Source organism: Nyctibius grandis, chromosome 2 (genome assembly GCF_013368605.1).
Source record: "Nyctibius grandis isolate bNycGra1 chromosome 2, bNycGra1.pri, whole genome shotgun sequence".
Lineage (NCBI taxonomy): Eukaryota > Metazoa > Chordata > Aves > Nyctibiiformes > Nyctibiidae > Nyctibius > Nyctibius grandis.
In genome coordinates this window covers 50,709,346-50,731,894 of record NC_090659.1, presented here as the reverse complement: position 1 = coordinate 50,731,894, position 22,549 = coordinate 50,709,346, and the positions used below count along the sequence as shown (strand labels likewise).

The window sequence follows — 22,549 nt, the reverse complement described above, 5'->3', positions numbered from 1 at the left end:
ACTCCTAAGAAAGCAACTAGACCGCACTTCTGTAACAGATGGCATGAGAGAGGGAAAAGCAAACTCATCGTCCCAGGGGAAATGCTCCTCCTAGTATAAGAAAAGACTTCACTGCAGTGAATTACTAAAAACACACGGGAAAAGCATTCTTTGTTTCCTTCTCATCACTTTTAAGGTTAGGTATGCAGTCCAACGTGGAAGGGCTCACCTCAGCTTTGCTCCTCCCCAAGTTGGGCAGCTACAGTAGAGAAGTCCTCGAGTAATTCACACTATGTCCCTAGCCCGCAAAACATCCTGAAACTGGCATTCATCCCACCGTGTGTAAAAAATGCTAGACCACTTGGGGGGAGGGTGTGAAGGAGAACGTTTAAGGTCAAAGAAGACATTTGTAGCAGAAGAGAAACTAACACAGGTCTTCTAAAGCCTCGGACAGTACCCTAACCAGTCAGCTACGCTCTGTCTATCATTTTGAACTTGTGCTGTAAGCCAGAAAAGCGGAGTTTGTGGTTTCCCTATTTGAGTTCTATGACAGGATGGTTTGAATAGCTAGAAGAGAATTTTTGTTTGCTAACTGACAGAAGAATAAAGTCTTAAATAACATTTTTCTTTTTTTAAAGTGCTCCTCTCATTCCTGCAACCCTTCTGAATTTGAAATTAAAATGAACATTTCAGCCTATCACAACCTTGCTTCTAGTTAATCCTGGCTTCTAGGCTAATGACGACAGACCAAAACAATGTTTAGAATTGTGAGCAAGATGCTACCTGAGTACTGTTTAGTGAAAAAAAAGCTAGTTTTCTGTTTCTAGAAGTAACTAGTATATAAATTTACCAAGTTAAGTCACACTTTTTTTTTTTCTTCTTAGTTCAGCAATCCATCTGCCACAATAGGTATTAGCAGGTATTGTGCCTTAGTACTGAAGTGTCATCAAACTCATGCAAGATGTTAGTGAGTAGCAGGTAGAAATTACACCCCTACTGTCAAGTCTGAATATAGGCCTGAAGATTTCTGACACTGTATTATGCTACCATCTACTGGTTCACGTTAAATTAAACCTCTGAACTTTCCTTTCAACTCATTCATTCACCAAAAGAAAAAAAAAAAAAAAAAAAAAATCGAATCATCCCAGTTTCTACAGAGGTTTGAATTTATTTTTCCATAGCAAAAGACTAACTTGAAATTTTCTATGGTGATTCCACAGTTCTACTCAGCTTTTGTCTTTTTTTTTTTTAAGCATGTGCAATAGTAACTGTTGTGTATGTTCAAAACATTTTCAAACAAGATATACCAAACTGATCCACTCATTTACTTACATTCGGCTAGTTTCAATGTTTTCAGAGTGAGGTTCTCCTGGTGATCTGCAAACACAGATACAAAACCTTAAGCATTCTTTGTTATTTTAAGTCATTACAATATGAAGAGTTAGGAAAGGTGGAAAGTGATAATAATGTATTAGTGCCACTAAAAGCATCAATTTTATGCACTTGCACATTTGCTTGACCAAACTCTAGAAGACAGTTGATAACACAAAATCTGACAATATAATTAAGCCAAATTTCTCTAAGGAAGACAGCACTTTTTCCCCGCAGCTTACACAACAGCAGCCACTAGAGGAAACTTCTGCTGGCAGTACTTCCGTATTCAGGTTACATAGTGCACCAGTTCTGGGCTAATTCTTCATAATCACTTCTATAAACAAAATGTATACTCAAAGTTTATAAGTGATCAACTGTTACAAACAGATTCTCTGCACAACTGGACTGTTAAGAAGCAGCAGCTCAGAAGCAGGTCTCAACAGAATCCCAAAACAAATTTCATGTCTCTCTCTACTTGAATTTATGGACATAATCTCACAGAGCAGGAGTGCTAAAGGCAGCTTTCTGTTTCTTCCTTCCAGCCAGCAGGTCAGCCAGTAATATTCAGAATTAGGTGTTATTGCCTGGCATTTTTGAACACACAAGCAGCACCTGTATTCAGCTTGCCAACCCCCTTGACTTAATTTACAGAGTAATTTAAGGGTTATAATTCTATATTAATTTAAGTAGGCCAAATTATAGCTGTTTAGCTCCTCCTTATTTCCATCTTCTTCCTTATGCCAGCACTGACTCAAGAAGTTAACATTTCTTTTTTGCTGTTGGGTTTTGGTGTGGTTTTTTTTTTTGTTTGTTTGGGGTTTTTTTGTGTGTGGGGTTTTTTTTGTTGTTGTTGTTTTTTTTCAGATTGTTTTTTCCTCCATTCAGGACTTCCCCCTACCCAGTGAGTTGTAGCCACATAAGCCAGGAGACAAGGCAGTACAAATACAGCAGTTTTGAGTTCAACCACCTTAAGCTGCTTGGAATCATCCTGAACAACATTATGCAACCTTCACTTGGGTAAAGAGTTTGGTACAGTTGACCAGAACTGCCATGCTAGATACATTGCGTGAAGAGTGGAAATAGAGCAGTCATTACAGTAAGACTCTGTAGCTTACATGAACAAAAATGTCTTTCATGACAGAGCTTTCTCAAAACAGAAGTAAGCTAAAATCTGCAAATAGAACTCACTTCATAGGTTTCAACAGAATTTGCTAGGGGACTTCAGTCAGCACAGCTAAGCAGGCTTTGCCATAGCTTTACCAGGAAAATCATTGTTTATAGGAATGGAATTTCTGAATTTCTCTATTTACTATATTACTAACTATACTATTCTAAATGCTAGTGGAAATCTCCACCTGTAGCCTGAAACATTTCCTGTTTTCCTATGTTTCATTGTGCTACCTTACTGGATGGTCCCTCCTATTAACACCCAGACTGTTCTCCGAGTTCTCTACTAAAATCTTAGTTCCTTTGCTGGCATATTAGATCTTCACAGCTTTCTGGATTTTACCAAACTGTACTATATTAACAGACCCAGTGCCTAGAAAGCATTTCTGGCAGACAACTTAAAATTCCTAGCCTAGCTGGATACTATGCAGTGAAAGATGATGCAGAACACAGGAAGGTATTTGTTTATATTCCACTAAGTTATAAAATTAAATTGACACTAGGGACAGAATTGTGAACTTACCATCCAACTAACTTTATATTCATGCTTAAAATGCAAATACCCTCTAACTGGAAAATAACAAAAAAACTGCCCCATCTCAAAATTTGGTCTCTATTTATTCCCTCCAAATGATATTTCCCTTATGCATTAAAGTTCAGGACTGATGAGATAGTTGCTGACAAAAATAAGGCTCAACCGCAAAACAAATAAAAATTTATTTTCCCTTCAACTCCAGTGACCAAAACAAGTCACTAAAAACTTACAGAGAAAAGAACCTCAAGTATTTTTTTTTCTAATTATTCACATAAGCATGTAAGTGTTAGAAGCCATGCAACCTGAGGAGCAGTGGAAAGAAGAGTGTTTATATTCATATTAGCTAGCTCTATTCACATCCAGGACTTCAGAAACTGATAGCAAAGACCCTGGAAGTTTGAGAAGGTTGCTATCTTTTGTGTTGTATTTCCTATGACTAAAACAAATAAAACTAATACAACACAATGAAGCTTTGGGTAAGAGCAGTGCTTTAAGTTGCTATGAAAATACAAGTGAAATAGTGGTGTTAAAACAAAAACATCAAGAGTATTAATCACTTTGAGCCTTTAAAATACACAGCAGTATGAGAAGTTACAGAAAAATCGCAGATTGACATCTAAACTTAGCATGTAAAAAAGGTAGCCTGGTGATTTGCAGTACAGACATGTAAACACAGCTATCAGTATATCCAAAATATTTTCCCACCCTTATCACTTGTGTGGGTTTTATCTGGGCTTTGAATCACAGAATCACCCAGGTTGGAAGAGACCTCAGGGATCATCGAGCTCAACCGTTGCCCCTACACCACCCTGTCAGTCTTTTCTTAAACACATCCAGAGATGGTGACTCCACCACCTCCCTGGGCAGCCCATTCCAATGTCTGATAACCCTTTCTGTAAAGAAATTCTTCCTAATGTCCAACCTGAACCTCCCCTGGCGAAGCTTGAAGCTGTGCCCTCTTGTCCTATCACTAGTTGCCTGGGAGAAGAGGCCAACTCCCACTTCACTACAACCTCCCTTCAGGTAGTTGTAGACTGCAATAAGGTCACCTCTGAGCCTCCTCTTCTCCAGGCTAAACAACCCCAGCTCCCTCAGCCGTTCCTCGTAGGTCAGACCCTCCAGACCCTTCACCAGCTTGGTCACCCTCCTCTGGACTCGCTCCAACACCTCAACATCTTTCTTGAAGTGCGGGGCCCAGAACTGGACACAGTATTCAAGGTGCGGCCTCACCAGTGCCAAGTACAGAGGGACGATCACTTCCCTAGACCGGCTGGCTACACTATTCCTAATAGAGGCCAGGATGCCATTGGCCTTCTTGGCCACCTGGACACACTGCTAACAGACAGTGCAGTTCAGTATATCCTGTTCTGCAAAAAAGGTTTCTTCTCTAAGACTAACAATATAAGAGAAGGCAGTTTCAGGGAAGTTCAGAAAGAATAAAATCTAGCTGAGTCAGAAAAGGTTTGGTCCTCTAAGGTAATTGGTTCTACAGAAAACAGGGCTCAAATTCCTTCAGCTTATTGTTTTCTCTAACATGAACATACCTATGATTTGCAGAACTACTAATGCACTTAACTGGATTTTAAAAGGTTTCAAATGACAATGTAAGCACCAAATAAAATGAGCTTTCAGTATTCATTAAAACAATGTGGAAGATCAATCTAATTACAGGAATTGTAGTTGTTTGTTGAGAAGCTACTTATTTTGCAATACCCAACTGTTTACAAACAAGATACCTTGTTATTTCTCCGAGCAGGCAACAGTACTGAAAAACAACTATACAGTATGGCAAGATGTCCTTTCATTATGCTTAAAATCTGAAACAAGAGTTCTGTTCAGAGAAAATCTCACAGCAAATGCTCTTACAAATTTCAGCTTTGAATTAGACTGTAGATACTGATCACAAGACACCAACTAATCTGAATACTGCAGTATGAGCTAGCAAATTCAAATGGTGGCTCACTTCCAGTATAACAGGGAGCAACTTCTCTATTCTGCAAGCCACTATTTTTACCTTCAGTGTACCTCCCTAGGACAGAAAAGTAAAGGTATGCAAGCCTACAAATTTTAACATCAAGTCTCCTGGACAAATACTTCAAAAAAAATTGAACAAATTACTAAAATAAGTATGCTAAACAATTTATACAGAATTTCAGTACGACAGTAAAAACCACCAGAGACTTAAGTGATAGTATTGCCCTTAAGAGGGATACCACAGAGCACCACAGTGCTTGTATTTTAAAAAGCGGGCAGGGACAAGCTAAGTGAGATTTGAAATCACTCTAAGCAAAAGGGTAAGTCAGCTTTGGCAGCTGACTTATCTTAAACAAACAACTTACCTTAATATTATTTATAAAACTTCAACCCATTAAAATGAAATACTTTTAAAATAAACATGATACTAAAATTGATCCTGAGAAACAATACAATATGCTTTATGCTTACCTTTTACAAGCTGTGGCCATTCGGTGACATCAGGGTGATCACAATTTTGAGTCACTGATTAAAAACGAGTTGTCACACCAGTCCTGTGCCACGCTGGGCTAAGCATAAGCTTAACAACTCTAAATAAGTAAAAATAATTTAGTTAAAAGTCCTTACAAATTTTATTTGCAGCCAGCCCACTAAATAAAAACCATAAAATGGAAGAAAAACACTGATGTTAAGCATTGTTTTATCTGCGAGATTAAGACCTACTGCACAAAAAGTAGTTCATTTTTCAATGGCATTCTAAGACTTCTAGAGTAACTCACTACAGTACACTCAACTGGTGAACTTGAAAATCCATCAACTTATTTTCATTCTCTCTAAAAAGCAACAAAGCCAAAACGCATCTCTTGGACCAGCGGAAAGCACCTCACATCAAGACAACAAGCATTCAAAGATTTGGAAGCAGGTGCGTAAATATGAACTGTAAGTTCTAACTACAATAAAATCCTTTTAGTTGTTTCCCTGCTACAACTCAAACTAATAGTGGTTCCTAAGAAGGTTTTGTGTTTCCAGGGGAGCAATATGTAACTTGCGCTTTGCTGTGTGCCTCTCCCCAAAATGAAGTAAGCTAAAGCTATGTAAAAGTTTCAGAGAAGCACCCTTTGCTATCTATGGCTAATCTTTTAGGTTCTTTGCTCCATTTACACCACATGTACTCTCTCCTCTCCCTTAAATTTTCAAACGTGTATTTTACCTGTCAATTGTTTCCCGTGATCTGGCTCCACTGGTATAAATTGAAGGGTTGGTCCTTTACTTTGTCACGCAGGTGGCAGCCAATGATCACTCAGCAATACTCGTGCCCAGAGCGCCCTGGGACCACCCCAGCTGATTACTTCCATGGCTGAAAAGGAACCAGTTAGTCTCTTACCTACTGCTATTATCTACTCTAAACTAAAGTTAACTGATAAAATATTTCCAAGCATAACCCTCAACACTCAATTCACCCCATTCTCTCTTCCACCCAAGGTCCTAGGTGCACTGGACAAAGACTATAAAGTAAAAAGGCCTTTGATGGAGAGTCAGATCACAAACAGCATTATTCACTTTTTGTTAATATAAAGTCTTGATTAAAATTGAAATTTTATTACTGTATTTAGTAAATAAAAAGTTATCTTACTTTCTCTAAATAGCCAGTAGCTATGAAGACAGACCTCTCTACAGTATCTGAGAAGTTCATTCCTGTGGCTCTAACCCAGATGAAACCCCACATTTGTAGGTTGCCATGCAGCAGAAGCCTCATACAGGAGCAAGGTGCACAAAGGCAAGCAAGCTATTGATGGCACACCCGCGGCTTTCTGCAACACCCACGGTCACAACCATCTGGTGCAAATACTAAGAGAGCACATCAGACAGCTTTAAATGTTTCAGTGAAGAAAGCTTCTGTGTTTCAGTCCAACCTATTACAAGAGTCTTTCAGTAAGGTCTTAGGTTTGATGAGCAATCAAGCATTCTCAATACTAATTTGTATCTATTAACTTGTCAAAGATACAAAATCACTGATCAGTAAGCAAGGCCCATGATTTTCTCGTCTGTCAGAAAAGCTGCTGACTTTTGCCATTCTACCACAATTTGCCATTCTGCTACAAACTCTGCAACGGAACAAAGTTTGTATTAGTTTCAGAATGAAGCTTATTAGTTTTATTGGGTACATTCCTTGAGGCAGGAAAAGCGCAATTAATTATTTTACCATCAGTAATATTTCAGTCTTCTCATCTAAACACAAGTGCAGTTGACACAATGAAAGTAAAAAAGAAGCAGGCTACCAGAAACCTCTGAAAAAAAAAAAAACCAGAGGTTCTCCAGTATCTATGTTTTACAGGTGTAAATCAAAGTTTAACTGAGTCAATGCCAGGAATACAGTACAACGAATAAGTCAGTTGGATAGATTCCTCTTCTGTCAACATTAAATGACAAACAGGGTAAAGATTTTCAAATTAATGTTTGCTGACCATCAGCTGTACAGAAAAGCAAACAGCAAAAAAACAAGATGCTGATGCAAAACTAAGAAGCCTTAAAACGACGCTTATGGCATTCCGATTTAAGACCTGACAATGTCCACTTTCAGGCAAGCCTTAGCTTTAAAGAAACAGATGCCTATTCTAAGGCAGTGCTTTCTTCTAGTTAAATCTAAATTCTTGCTGCTTTCTGAACTGATGTGAAATGGCTCCGTAAAATGCCTTTAGAAATTAAAACCCCTTCTAGCTCTTTCCCCAAGTAACTTTTAGTGTGCTGGTCAAAGCGGACAGTGGTGTAATCTCTAATGCCTCATTGGCTGGGAAACCCACATTCTGTCCAACCGCTGGAAGTACCAGCTCACGTTCTGGAGTGCACTGAATCAATCACTCCCTACCTAGACTTGTTTCCTATGTCACCCAGACCATGGGCAAAAGTAATTACAGCAGTCTTCCATTCAAATGGAAGCATGTTAGAACAAGAGGCTGACAGCAATCTTAGTAAAACAGGGTCTTCCCGAGGCTGTTTCATGTGAGAAAAGTCATCAACACCATTGTCAACAGTGAAGGAACACACAAAATGTTGGTACTGGCTTCAAAAACCATCAGATTTCAGAATATTACAGAATATGCACTGAGGTGGCAGCTCCACAATCATGGCCAAGACAAGTTTGTGCCCAGGCCTGACACAGATTCAGCTCTGTTAGTCGGATTTACCACACCACTGAACATTGTATCTACAGCAGCACTGTGAAGAGAGGCAGTATCCGTACCAGCATGAATCTCACCAAGCTGAAGTTAACTCGTTTAAATTTTGTACTGAAATTTGTATCTACAAATTGAATTTATTGTGGATCAGAGCTTTTAATCAGGTAGTTGCAGCATTTCTAATCTGTTACTAGATACCTTAAAACTAGACTTACTTTACTGGGGTCTAAAAATCTCATGCTACTTTTCAACAATACAGATGCAAGAAATCTTAATGAATCATTTTCCTCCTCTCTCTCCTCATCCAACTTTCCCACCTATTCTTGCTGCCAGTCCTGTGGGACAGAATATGACTGGCAAGGATTTCCTAGCATAGATGAAAGAATTCATTTTTCTAAAACCTTACTCATTCATGCATCAGCAGAGTACTGTCTGCTGGCAAAGAGACCATCATGTTGAAACATAGGATGAGTGGTAAAGGAGACTGCCATCAAAGATCCCTTATTCTGAATCTAGTTTGAACAATGGACATTTTGACTGCTGGATCCAAACAAGGCAGAAAGAAAAACAAAGCTAGTAAGAGAGTCAAAGGATGCTACTCGATCAGGAAAGGGAAACCACACTCATGAATAGACTAACATCTTGGAAAAGGGCGTTATGAAGAACAGGAAACTGACCTAAACCAACTGCTTTTCTGTCACAGGAATTTCTTTACAAAAAAAAAAACACCACCTCTGGATTTAACTTACCTTCTAGAAGGTAGGAACAGCAGCCCCAGAGCAGATATTTATTCTTACTACTCAAACAGATTTCTCTGGTCTTCACTGTCATGATTAACATGGCTTACGGTTTAGGCTTTCACAGACACACAGAGCAGCTGAAGGTATCACACGAAGTTTGTGCCTGTGGAGTATGTCCGCGAAACCCGAGATGGCTGCTAGGCTCTTCAGGCCTCCGCAGGCTCCGGGACAGACACACCTATACCTGCCTAGTGACTATTTACAAGAGGTATATTCAACCAGGACTACAACAACCCCTATTATAATAGCAAGGCAATACACAAGATCCATGCCTTCAAACCATATAACTGAAGAGCCTTGTGTGGCATGGAGAAGCCCTCATTGAGAGGGAACAGGACAAATAATATTTATGCAGTAGTTTGAGACAACAACCATTTCTCCAAGGTGGTAAAGGTGCAGATTTTCTGAAAAAGAATGTTCTTATCAACTCAAGAAGAAGAAGGAAATAAATGGTAAATGAGTGAAAGAGCAAGAAGTCAGAAAACAAGTTCAGATGCCTCTAAAGACACTAAAAGCAACTTTGCTGCATAGCCTAATGAGAACTTCTCTTTGCGTATTTCATTTAATTTTTAAAGTCTGGAATCACAAACATGAGCAAAGAAGAGGCCTGCAGCTCCAACTTACAGAACCTAAAGCCACACCATGGAGAACATAAGTACCTATTTGTCAGCAATCAAAAATAAAGCCAAAAAGCTTCCAGCTACAAATCACTTAATTGGAAGTTGTCACTTACATGGATTTCCTATACCTAGTACTTTCCTTGTGTTATTTGATGTTCACTTTCTGTGACAGAACAGCAATCTGGCAGCTGACACCCAGTATCTGAGGTCTAGGAAGATACCTGAGAGGAGGAACACTTTTCTTATTTAAACTAGGACTTCCTCTTCACCTTACTGAAGGATGGGTGCCCTGGGAGGTGGCATTTGTAAGAATTTAAGATACCTTTACAAAAGAATCTTAAGTATCCACCCAAGTAATCTTTGATCCGAGTTTTTTTTAAGATTCTCTTTTTGACAGCTGAGCTAATGAAAATAGGAGCGATTCACCTGTACAAAGAAGTACCATGATCTTCCTTACCTGCCAGTGCCAGAATTTGAGTTACTTAATTAAAAATAACCATTTCTCTCAAGATATCACTATAGACAGCTTTTGTATGTTTTCTGAAGAATCCCTCTGAATCCCCCAAGAATGAATTTGATACATTTCCAGAATGACTTTGAGTACCATGATGAAACGGACAGTCATCATCTATACAGTAAAAGATGCCCTCAGAACTACCCTAGCTAGCTTACTACTTCAAAAAAAGGAACGGACAGCTGGAAAGTGGCCTTTTATAACTTGAGATTGATCCAAGTGTCCTGGAGGAAACTAGAATATTCACCAAAACCCTAAGTTCAATCTTAAGTGTCACCTGCATGAAAAAAAAAAAATTAAGAGTAATAGTGTAATAGGCATGTTTGACACTTAATTTCTCAGTAAGGTTGGAAACATCAATTGCTTTTGTTCCCTGCATGCTGCTTCCAACAGAGAAAACCTGAAAAGACATGAGATTCTAGAAGTTTTCTTCATGCAACTAATAGCAGGTCAAATTAGGAATAATCTTAAAGTAAAATAAAACAGCCACTAATAAAACCTGATGATACAAATCCTAATGGAGCTGGAAAAAAAAACCAAACAGCAGCAAGGCATCTATATGATTTTTTTTTTTTTCCACTGCCTGGTAAACCAAACCATTCAACTAATAACAACAAACACAAAATCACATAGTTAGAAAACCAAAAGAACTGGGTTCTATCCTGGAAAATGCCAACCTAGAGTGACTAAGGCAGTCACAACTGATGAGCAAACACACATGCTCCCCATATTACAGCTAGAACAACAGATATGACTCATGAAGAGTTCCTGGAAAGGTGTCTGTTCATCTGTACAAAGTACTTCAGACATGTTCAAAACTTGAGCTCAATTCTCCAGTTATTCAATATTCTTCAAAAGTGTTCCAGAAGTAGCAAAAAAGAGTCACAAAGACAGCATGAAGACAGGAGAAAGTGCCTTGTGATAAGATAATGGAAAGAGTTCAAAGTTAATCAAGCTAAGTAATATGGATACTGGAAGAAACTAAGTCCTCTCATAGCACAGAAAGAATACATAAAAAAGATCTTCCAATTAAAAGAAAGGATATGAAAACCCACATGACTGGAAACTGAAGGTTAACAAATTCAAATTAGAGTAGGAACACAAGCATGCAGGACTGCGAGGACAATTAACACTTTAATAAATTATTTGGGGTGGGGATCTGAATTTGCTACTATCTTCAAATTAAAGCTGGTACCATTCTGGAATTTACACTTCAGTAAAAACGCAAGTTACTCAGTTTAATAAAAGTAGAATTTGGTGCATGTCAGTATACAGAGATCAACCACAGACTTATATAAAAGCTTCATCCTATAACATCTGTATACTTACTTCACCTTGATGTCAATACTCCACAAATCACATAGTAAGAGAAAAAGGTCTAGTGTTTGCTCCCATTCCCTCTCACCACCCCTAAGCTAAAGGCCTGTGCGTTACTCTCATTTTCTACAACTGCCTTTGCAACTCTGGACGCTAGATTTTCAGTATTTGCTTTTGGTTTGATATTCCAGGAAGGTCATAGATGTATGTCACGGTTTAAAGTTGGGCTGGCTTTATTCACCTTTGTAAAAGAAAGACCTGAAATTATCTTTAGCTTCTGCATTTTTCACTTAGACCACAGCTGATTTTTCTTTCACTACACACACTCCATATTTTTTGCAGCAGAACCACTTGTTTCTCTCTCGATTACGCCTGCTACTTCAGGCTCCATCCAAAATGGTATACAGTTATGAATGGAAAGCCTTCCTACATCAGGAGGTGAAATCCAATCATCTGTTTAAATTTCTTTTAGTAGCTCTCCTTTTACCAGGTAGGTATCAAGTTAAGTTATTTTCCAAATGGGTAAGTTTTACAGCTTCACTTCAGCTTTAACAATTAAAACTTTCATTCCATCTGTCCTTTTGCTTATGCTTTGTTATGTTGCTTTCTTTTGCCACCCATCTTTCATGCAGCCTTCCACATAAAGTATCTTTCTGTTCACCAAGTTCTTCAGTGTCACTCGCATGTTTGTTTATATATATAGTTTATATTAAGACCAAGCAATCATGCAGTTCTGTAGCATAACATTCAGTTTTCCTGATGTTCCATTAGTATTCATTATTCACAAGTTGTGGGGGATTAGAAGGGAATTCTTCATCAACTTATGAAGCGCATACCATTACAAAGACTCTATGCATACATACATCAGCAAGCAGTTAAATATTCAGAAAAAAGCAGCCAGCAGAAATAATGGCAATAAAGAAATAATGGTTTAGGTTTGAAGAAGAGCCATCATACACACAACTGGTATTGAAACGGGAGAGCAAGAAGCAGGTGGGTGGTCCCAGTGGTGCTGTGGGTGCAAAAATGAATACATACTACCTGCCAGATGCCTGCTAGAGTAAAGGACCAATCTATACAATTCTCTCAGGAACATCTGGATTGTGATAATGTAACATTATAGCTTTTATAGATTTACAGTCTTTAATTAGCACATATGATATTTAAAGTTTCAGCTTATAATTAGTCATTTTAGCTCCTGTCTATAGCTTCCTACAAAACAGAAGTTAAAGAAAAAGACACCCAACAACCCTTCTGCAAGGTTGAGACTTCAAAACTTTAAATGTTCTTATGTTAAGTATCTTCAAAACAAAAATCTAGACATAAACACACAGTGTATAGAACTCGTATCAGCAGTTACTGAGTTCTTCCCCACATTTTAAGTGGTTAAAAAAGAAAGTACCCACATAGCTTAGAAGCAGTTGTTGAAGTAACTACATATAATTTTATATATGCATTAATAGACTTTTTTATTATGGTAGAAAAATTAACTTAAACAATAATTGTTTCTCTGAATGCAGCAATGCCAAAAGTTTCAAAAATTCTCTATGTACCAAGCTGCAGAACTACAGAACTTAAGAGACGTTACAGAGTGGTGCAGTTATTCCATACTACCAGGTATCTCCACAGGATTACACCAGAATACAGATAGAAAATGGAAATTAAAATAACTACAAGTTAAGGTTCCAACCTTGCTGTAATATATACACATACTTTTAAGCTGGCTGGACACTTAAGTGCCTAGACAAAAAGAGAGACCATGTGCCATGAGCTCATGCTAATAAAGGTTAGATTTCTCTATTTCCTAACATTCCAATTTGCAAATTTGACTTCCACTGATGTTTGCTTAAGTTTTCTAGTAGTTCTGAACTTATTTGTCAAGTCATACCTAAAAACTGTACAAGCCTCACTATAAATATGCTCAGCAGCAAGGAAAAAGGAACTTTCAGAAACAGCACCGATTCTTATCCAATCCATGGAGAAATAGATGGATGGTAGCAGCGTGACGCTGAACTTGTAAAACAAATTAAAAGAGAATTCAACAATGTTGTATCATCGATATTTATTTTCACCAAGAAAAATCAAAATAACTCAGTTTTCTAGAGAACTATGCCTAAGTAACAGACATCACAGTCAAAAAAATATGGGAAAAATGAATGTATGTTACTTCCTGAATTTATTTCAACTTTTTTTTTTTTTTAAATCAGGGAACAAAAGTACAATCATTTGTTATTATAATTATTAGCATACACACAATGTAAGTGAAAACATAAACATACCATATCTTTCCAGAGCTGCAGAAACTTGTTCTTTCAAATTCTAAAATGGACTTCTACAGTTCTTGTACCTATAATGCAAAACATTACATTTCAGTTTTTGCACTACACTCCATAGCCATCTGAAGCTCAATACAACTTCAAAACGATACATTCAAGAATGGCCATTCAATTAGTCACAAGTTTGCAACTACAGGAAACACATACTTAGTCTGTTTCTGTTCTATGATTCTATCTCAAGTTGGAAGGGACCCATAAGGATCATCGACGCCAACTCCCTGATCCTTGCAGGACCACCTAAAACTAAATCATATGACTTCCCAACGAAATCATACTTTCCATAAAAACCACAACAGAAAATACTTAGTACGTTAGGGAAACTACAAAAGCAAAAAGTACATATGCACAATGTTCCCTATTCTTTCCTCTCTAGTGATGCAATACAGTTTTACAATTCCGTTCATCCAGTTCATTACAAATATCCATTTCCTTCTTCTGGAAGATTCTGGCAAGGTTTCTTCCCCCTCCCCACCCTACTTTTTTTTTTTTTTTTAAAGAATCAGTATTTATAATAAAAAAAACCCCAACACTCACAAAAGAAGTCACAGATAGAACCATATCTTTGTCCTCGCTGCACAAAACTGCTGGAGTTTGATAAGCTTTTCTATAAATTGTTCCTTTTCAGGGAAGCCATAATTAACAAGGGACTCATGACTAAAACATACTCCAAACATTTTCAACAAACACCTAAAAGCACAACCAATTTCAGGCGAAAAAGTGACAGAAACAGGCATTTAGGCATATAACTAATCTAGTAGTTACTTTCCAGAAACTTACTCATTTGGCACAGAGTATCACACTTTCAGTACCATGAAAATTTAATACTTAATTTCTTGTTTCTACAACTCTATTAAGAACAAACAAATCCAATGCAGCTGATTTAGGCTGATCTCTGATACAGACTGGAGTTCCCACAAAGGAAACCCTGATCTGGTTACCTTAAGAGTACATTCAGGTTTGTCTTAAACGTGTCAAACGAGAGAACCCATGCAGTACCGAAGGCCCAATTCTGTATCAGGGATGTGAAAAGGAGTGATCCTGGACTGACACAGTCATGCCAGTAAAGCTTTACAGCAATAACAGTTTGTACACAATTTTTTATACTTAAATTAAACAGTTAAACAGGGCACCCTACCTGTTTCATGAAACAAGATTCCTATTTCAGCACACAATTATGAAAATTATGTGGATTTACGTACAATTAGGAAGAAAAAGTTAATGTTATGCAACTGTGTCAATAAAACTTTACTACCATTCAGAAGAAAAAATGAATAAATTTATCTGAACAGTATGAGACAGTAACTGATCATTTTCCTGTTCGGAGGTGGCACTTCCACTCCATACCAACTGCAGAAAACCAGAATATCTAGCTTATATTCCATTGAAGAATAATTCTTCATTCAGAGTGACTCCATTAGGCAAACTCAGTTAGAAGTATTCTGACAAATGTGACCAGTATTTTCACACCTTGTATCACAGAACTTCCAGCTTAAACTCCAATATATATATTTGTTCATGTACACATATAGAGCAATGACATCTATATAAAATTCACTCACTCTCCTCTACAGTACAAAAGCACCAACTTTCAGTGTGCATAGAGTACAAGCAGAACACAAAGTACAGCATGAAAAAGTATTGCTAACACATTTATCAGGGATCTTACGATCATTGCTCAGCAATAGAAGAAAATAAAACAAAGGTTCCCAACATAACTGAAGCTATGTAGTTTAAGACAGTACAATTTACAGAAGAGACAAGACCACAGTAGAGGAGATGGAGACAGAGGATTTACTTAATAACATGTAGCTAGCAGAGAAGAGCAAGCAACTTCAACAGCACAAAACTGAAGCACCTGCACTTACAGTTCTCTTTCTCAATTCCCCCCCGCCGCACCAGCTACCACCACGGCACAGCAGTTCAGCAGTCTACTAAAATAATCTGCACAAAGGCTACATGAACAACAACAAAATGAAACACGGAATCTGCAATGCTTGTCTAAAAGGAATTAAAACAATTTCATGAAGTCAGATGTGCTTCAACATTTACCTTTAGTATACTTATTAATTAGCCACATCAGCCTAAAAAAAAAATGCAAGTGGCAAATGTGACTAAAAGCATGGCTAACACTATTGCTTCCAGTCAACATAAAGAAATCTTGATCTGTCACATGACCAGAGCCAAAAGAGCTGCTTTTTTACAACTATGTCACACATTTTCAATAAGAAAGAGACTTCAAGGCACACCAAATGATACTAACAAAGATGGGAAGCTACTGAATTAACCAAACCGTAGCATACAGAACTGCAAAATATTTAAGAAATGAATTCTAAATTATGAAAAATATTTTGTAACTCTCATGTCTGGCCTGATGAAAGACATCATGAAGTCACCTCTGTCAGGTGCTTAAACGACATTTTCCACTTTTTTTTTTTTGCAATAACTGTCACGAGACAGGAGCAGAAGAAAAAATTCTGAGAAATTCTAAAGAAAATGGTTGGTATTTTACCTAGTATTATAGACCCTCTCCCACAATTTCAAATATAGACGTTCAAATAAGAATAATTTTCTTCCACGACTGGCATTCTTAATATAACAATGTTAGCCAAATGAAAAGAAAGCATTCACAAACATCCTTCTTTCAATATGATATTCAGGTCACAGGAACCAGGCAAATGGAGTATTTATCACCACCTTACAACATAAAGGGCTCAACCTTCGCAACCAAGAAATACCAGTATTTCACAGAAATCCACACTCTTAAGAGCTCCTGTGTCCTTGAACTCTCATGGGACTTGCAGGCTGTGTGGACTATAAGTATGTATTTCTATGGTCCACAATAGGCAAGTTTTGCTACAACAACTGAGACACATCTAGGTGCTGCTACTGCAGCCAGGGTACGCTAGTATACCTTGGACTTTCTAAAATAAAACAGGGTATATACACATATTAGACCACAATATTCATCACGAAGACTCTGGACAAGAGATTTCACTATGAAATAGAAAGTAATCATTATCTGAATATGGCTATGCAAAAAGAAAGATGAAAACATCATATTGGAAACAGAAATTCTGAAGTAGTGATAGACCTCTTCAGTATTATCTAGCTTTGTAAAAGTTTTTGATACCTTTCAAGAAAACAAAAAATATTGTTCTGTAAAATCAAAATATTTTAAGCATTAACGTAATCAGCTCAAACACATGACTAACCATAATGCAAAAGAAAAACTCGTCTACAACTATGGTAGCATTTCCTGAAGTATGTTGACCTATAGTCCATTTTAGAAGTTCAGCTCCTTTAAGAGCCACTCCACCACCCTCTAACACCCCAAGCCTGCTGAACTGCAGCTGCTCCAACCTGGGTCCCACAGAGCATACCAGAGCAGGAGTACACAAGTAGTGCCAGAGCCTGGCTGCCTGGGCAAGTTTGGCATCTCTCAGCACTGCTCAAGCTTGGCAACACATTACAGATAGCTCTTGTGCTTCCCCTGCACACAGCTCCTAAAGATGAGGGAGAGGGGGTGTTTATTTGTCATGCTAATTTCCTCATTTTACCAATTTCTTTGATGCAAGGAAGTATCAACAAGTCCAAAAAAGGGGTCCAGCAAAGGAAGTAAGAGCATAGTCTCTTCTATGAACGAGAGATGAAGAACTAGCTTCATCCCTAGAACTCTAGCTCCGTCAAGACAGCAGAAACCCCGCCACAGTCCTCACAGGACACCAGAATGAAACACAAACCATGCAGATTAATCGCTGCCAGACAATTATGAAACAACAACCAAACCCAAATACGGGTTCCATGATTGTCTGCTTGTGATTCCACTGGGATACAAGGCCCACCAAGACCAAATTTCCATCAGGTTTCAAACTGAGATACTGTACCTTACAGTTTCTGAGACACTTAAATTTTGTTATTCAGTTACTCAGACCGCAGCTTTGAAATTATGTCACACAAGGACTGAACGTGAAAAAAAGCAGCACCCTCTGTATCAAGCAGCCAACTGGTACCTCAGTTCAAGTTTGTGCTAAATCATCACCACTGTAATTCACCTCTGGTACAGTCCCACTGTTGACATACTACACAAGATAAGTATGATTCTCAAAGGTAAAGCATATGAACACAGAGCATGTTTTTAAAGCTATTTGGATGGATGCAAACAACAACACTTTTTGATGAAAAGTCTTGAATAGCTACATACCATAAGTGCCCTTTTTAAGCCACTAGATTACAAAAAAAAAAAAAAAAAAGTCCAAACCTCTGCTTTGCTCACTAGAAGTTTCTGTTAAAACACATATACCTCTTTTCTAAGGAAATGCAAGTTGCTTCAAAAGAAACAGGTCACCCCTCTTACCTAAGACAGTGAAGTGAGGGTCCAGAGGATAGCCACCCATTTAGTTCCACTCAGCTGAAAAACTGCAGCTTCTCCTAATTCTTCACCACCCTGTAAAACATGGGTAAAGAACCATGCAGGATGGTAACAGAAAGAGTATCGGTAAAGACTGACTTCCGCCCCCTTCCTCCATTCAGCAGTTTGCATAATACAGGGAAGCAGGCTCAACCTATTAAAAGTAAGAAGTAGTTAATGCTTCCTTTAAGAGATTCATTCATAAGAGTATTTGTGAGACAGAACACTATTGTATTATTTAATTTATAATGTAATTTTGCAACCAGTAAGTTATTTTGTCGTCACTAAGTTCTGTCACTCCTAGCCACAAGAAGGTGGAACTATTCAAAACCAGCAATTTAAAGTGCTATTTGTTCACATGTTACATTGCCAAGCATGAATCCTGGATCTCAACATTATTTGATTTTATCTTTTTTTTATATTTCTCCTATGAGGTTATTTTCCTGAAGAAATGTCTCACCAGCTACTGAAGCGTTGCTTCATTACAAAATACTACCTTTACACTGTATTTGCTGACTTTCTGCTAACCAACCAGATACGTCACACACATTACTATTCATATGAAATAGCTTTTTTCCAAACTTTCATTCACGAGCAATACAGCCTTACAAGGCTGTCAGGCACTGCCTGTAAATACAGGAAGTTAATGCAGTAAATGTTAAGGTCAAAGTATTTAAGGTGACAAAAGTCACTTCAAACATGCCATTTGTTCATTGCTGTTGTCTCTTAGCAAAGCTTACAACACTGTCCTGGGAGGGGAGGGGCAGAAGGAGATTATTTTTTAAAAAAATAAATACCATATTCTAAACTATTTGTTGCAAACGCTCATAGCAAACGTATTACCCCTCTCCTTCCATGTACAGATCAGAACTTGATTAAAGACAGAAAACCTTCAACGCTGCTTCTCTATAAAACTCATAGCTACCTTAAATATACTGGATAGTTCAGAAAAAGTGTAAAACATACCTTCTTTGTTTAAAAATCAGTATCAATTCATTAACTAAAGTGAAGCGAAGACCTGGCCCACAGTACCAGAAACAAAGATTAACACTGGAAATTAGATATATGCCTACATACTTCAGGAATTCTCTCCTCTTATCCCTCAATTGCATGTTCTATTTTTAAAGATTAGTGGCTTTTACCTTCCAGTGTATGAATACACTGGTGTGGGGAGGGAGAAAGACATTTCCTGCATTTAAAAAAAAGATGAATTCTCTCTGGACATTCACTAAGTAAACTGAAACCAAAAGTAGCAGAGGCAAAAAAAAAAATTAAAAAAAAATCTTTCGTGTATAGCAAAACCAAGATGATGCGTATTTACAAAAATGTAAACACTAAATTAGTTCCATGATAAGTGTCATATAATGCACTACACTAATTATTGTTCATACAAAATGTTATATGCTTGAACATGCTCACAATTAAACATGTTTATGACCACTAAAACTTGACTCAAAGATATTTCCCCCCTCAGTTATGTATTTGGTTAAGTAGAACCTGTGAATTCATACAGAGCTAGTGAAGAACACATCAACAAAGCACATACTCATAATGAAATAAGCATGATTTTACACTGGGGTACATATGTCATTTCATATTCCCAAAGCAGGTTTTCTCCTACAAAAAGCAAAGTTAAATGAAAATAAAGAGAACCTGTTTTATTTTCTCAAGTTGAACAGAACAGAGACAAACTCAAGGTGCTCTAACAGGGACTCTTAACAAGCTGAGAACATCCCTAGATGTATTTAACAAATACACACAGTTTTAACCTCCATTCACAAAAGAATCATAATTTGCACGTTTTAAGCAGCAGCAAGTAAAAAAAAAAAATCTACAAGTTTTGTTTGCTAGTAAAAAAAAGGATCAAACCCATACAGTGTTAGAACTCTGAAGAGGGCCTGGACTGAGAGATCCAGGCTTCGAAACTCACTGCTGTGAAAAAGTTAAACACCTCCGCTTTTACAAGCCTGCCTTTCCTTCAGTAATTTTTTTTTTCCTCACACAGTCACACAATCATACCTTTAAACCCCCAAACAAATCAAACCATTTATTTTAGCACCTAGCTTGGTGCCTTTTTTTCTAAATTCTTGAGAGATAGTCAGGATACTCCAGTGAGGAGAAAGATCAAACAACTCTGGTAAACAGAAAAATAACTTGTTAATGCCAGTACAAAAGATGCTACGTTAAATAGCAAATATTCAGAGTGGAACAGTAGGTATTCATAAAAGAGAGGTGAAATATCTGTAATATTGCTTGGAAATAATTTAAATTGAAGGTATTTTTCGGCCCCGTAAACCTAAGCAGTGGTCTAGCTTTTCTTCCAACGTGTCTGTATTGAATTGACAGAACATTACTGTTATGAAGACAAGTCATAAGCACTGCAAACTGCATCTGTTTTAAAAGACAAATGTACGTGAGGAAAGCTATCGAATATCCATAGCAATTTGGTAAAGCGCATATTTTCAATCCAACACATTCATTAAAGTCTGAGTTTCACAGTATTTTCAAATTTAAAAAATGCACTACGTTTCCAAGACGAAAAGGCAGAGAGTATTCAGTCCCACCACCCAAACCAAGCAATATGTGAAAACTGTAAAGCCCATTTTCCTGCAGTTTTTGTTCTTATCAAGAGGTATCTCTCACCATCTCCAATATTCTCCCACCCAGTCATAGATGTCTAACAATGCATTTAAACTTAAGAGTGTAGCTTCACCCTTAGCAGGGAATCTCTCTAACTGCATGCTATTTGCATGAATGAGGAACGGAATCTTATCTTTTAGACCTCTCCCTTTCAAACCAGTCAAAAAAAAAAATAAAAGATAAACTGACAATACAATCATATAGGTCTTACTTCCTTAGGAAATCAAAGCTAAAATCAGGTACAATTTCCCACCGAGGAACTTTTTGGTAGACATGCAAGAGGCATGGTAAAACTAATCTGACAAGCTGATTCTCAGAGAGCCTCAGGTTCCCTACTGAAGCAGGGAAGTTTCCATACAGACATAGAGGGACCATCCCTCAAGTGATGGTCTCAAGGCTTTGTCTTAAGAAGTAGAACATCACTTACACAGAAGGAAACATGAACAAGTGTTTCCATTAACTGGAGAAAAAAAAGTGTAACTGCAAGTCTATAGATTACAGGTTCTTCCTACTTAAAGCAGACTTGTGGAACATGTTTTGCTTCCTAAGCAGCAGTAACTTCTGAATGACCATGTCACATCATCCTAGACATCTGATTTACAAATCAACTGTGAACCGTAAGGACCATAGAGTTCCTTTAAACCAAATACTGCAGGTAGACTTAAAAACTGAAGCTCAGCAAGTCCTGCAGTCAGGAGTGACACATTGCATTCATCAGCAAAGCAGCCTGTTCACAGGTTAGCGTATCCAACTCTTCAGACTGCATAGAAGGTAACACGAGCAAGTGAACATACCTACTTTGTTAAGCAGGCCTTGCACGTTAGTTATGCACTCTCACAGTACTTCCCACACCCATACCCCCACAACTGTCACAGCACCCACCCAGGCGCCCCATGCCCACGGTAGCCCCGAGGAGCAGCCACCACCGCTGCGCCGCTCGGCCGAGCCGGGAAACAGAGGCAGGGGCAGGCTGGGTTCACCCAAGGTCGCCCAGCAAGCCCGGTCTCCCCATGGGGCGGGCTGAAGCCCGGAGCCACCCGCTTTCCCGGCCTTCCCGCTTCTGGGGAGGGACAGGGCGGCCCCCATCCATGTGCCTCACGGGCAGGAGGGAGAGGACCACCGAGGCCACGCACCCCTGCGCCGGCGCCTCCCCTACCCCAGGCAGAGGATCTTCCCGGAGGAGGGAAGCGGGCAGGGCCGCCTCCCGGCCCCGTCCCCTTCAGGGCCGGCATGAGACGGGCGCCATCCCCGCTCCCGACCCTCCCCCGGGCCGGGCGCTGCGCAGCGCCTACCGACCTGGGCGCCGCGGCCTGCTGCTCCCGGTCACTCCCGCCGCCGTCACCCGGGCTCATGCGGGGGCCGCGCCGCGCTCTGGGCCGGGCCGCAGGCGAGGAAGAGAAGGAGGCGCCGCTGCTGCCGGTGGAGCCGTCGGGGCCCCGGGGCGGAGAAGACGGGGCTGCGGCCTATCGGGGCGGGGAAGGGAGAGGCGAGCGGCCTGGCGAGGCCGGCGGCGCGGCGCGCAGGGGCGGGAGGGCAGGCCGGGTCGCCTCTTTTCGCGGACTCGCTCGCTCTCAGCCCGAGCCCCGCGCCACCATCTTGGGAGCAACGCGGATCTCAGCGCGGCGCAGGCTCGGAGGACTCGCGGCGGGCGGGGGTGGAGTGGGGGGGGCAGAAAGGAGGACCCGCTGCGTCCCGGCGTGCACCGCGGG

The 22,549-nt window shown here is 39.2% G+C and overlaps 1 protein-coding gene across 6 annotated transcripts in view; it reads right to left on the bottom strand.

Annotated features, from left to right (window-relative positions):
- UBE3A (ubiquitin protein ligase E3A) overlaps positions 1-22,549 on the bottom strand; it is a 55,459-nt gene that overhangs the window by 32,757 nt on the left and 153 nt on the right. Inside the window, exons 1-5 of one of the 6 annotated variants that reach the window (XM_068418144.1) lie at positions 22,137-22,496; positions 18,147-18,236; positions 13,736-13,803; positions 5,501-5,619; positions 1,312-1,356 (exon numbers count right to left, since the gene is read on the bottom strand). In XM_068418144.1, the coding sequence (XP_068274245.1) occupies positions 1,312-1,356; positions 5,501-5,520 (65 nt within the window). In that variant the 5' untranslated portion in view covers positions 5,521-5,619; positions 13,736-13,803; positions 18,147-18,236; positions 22,137-22,496. Of the gene's footprint in view, positions 1-1,311; positions 1,357-5,500; positions 5,620-6,239; positions 6,387-13,735; positions 13,804-18,146; positions 18,237-22,136; positions 22,497-22,549 lie in introns of those variants that run through there. The other 5 variants (XM_068418152.1, XM_068418170.1, XM_068418139.1 and 2 more) reach the window with 5 other exon arrangements.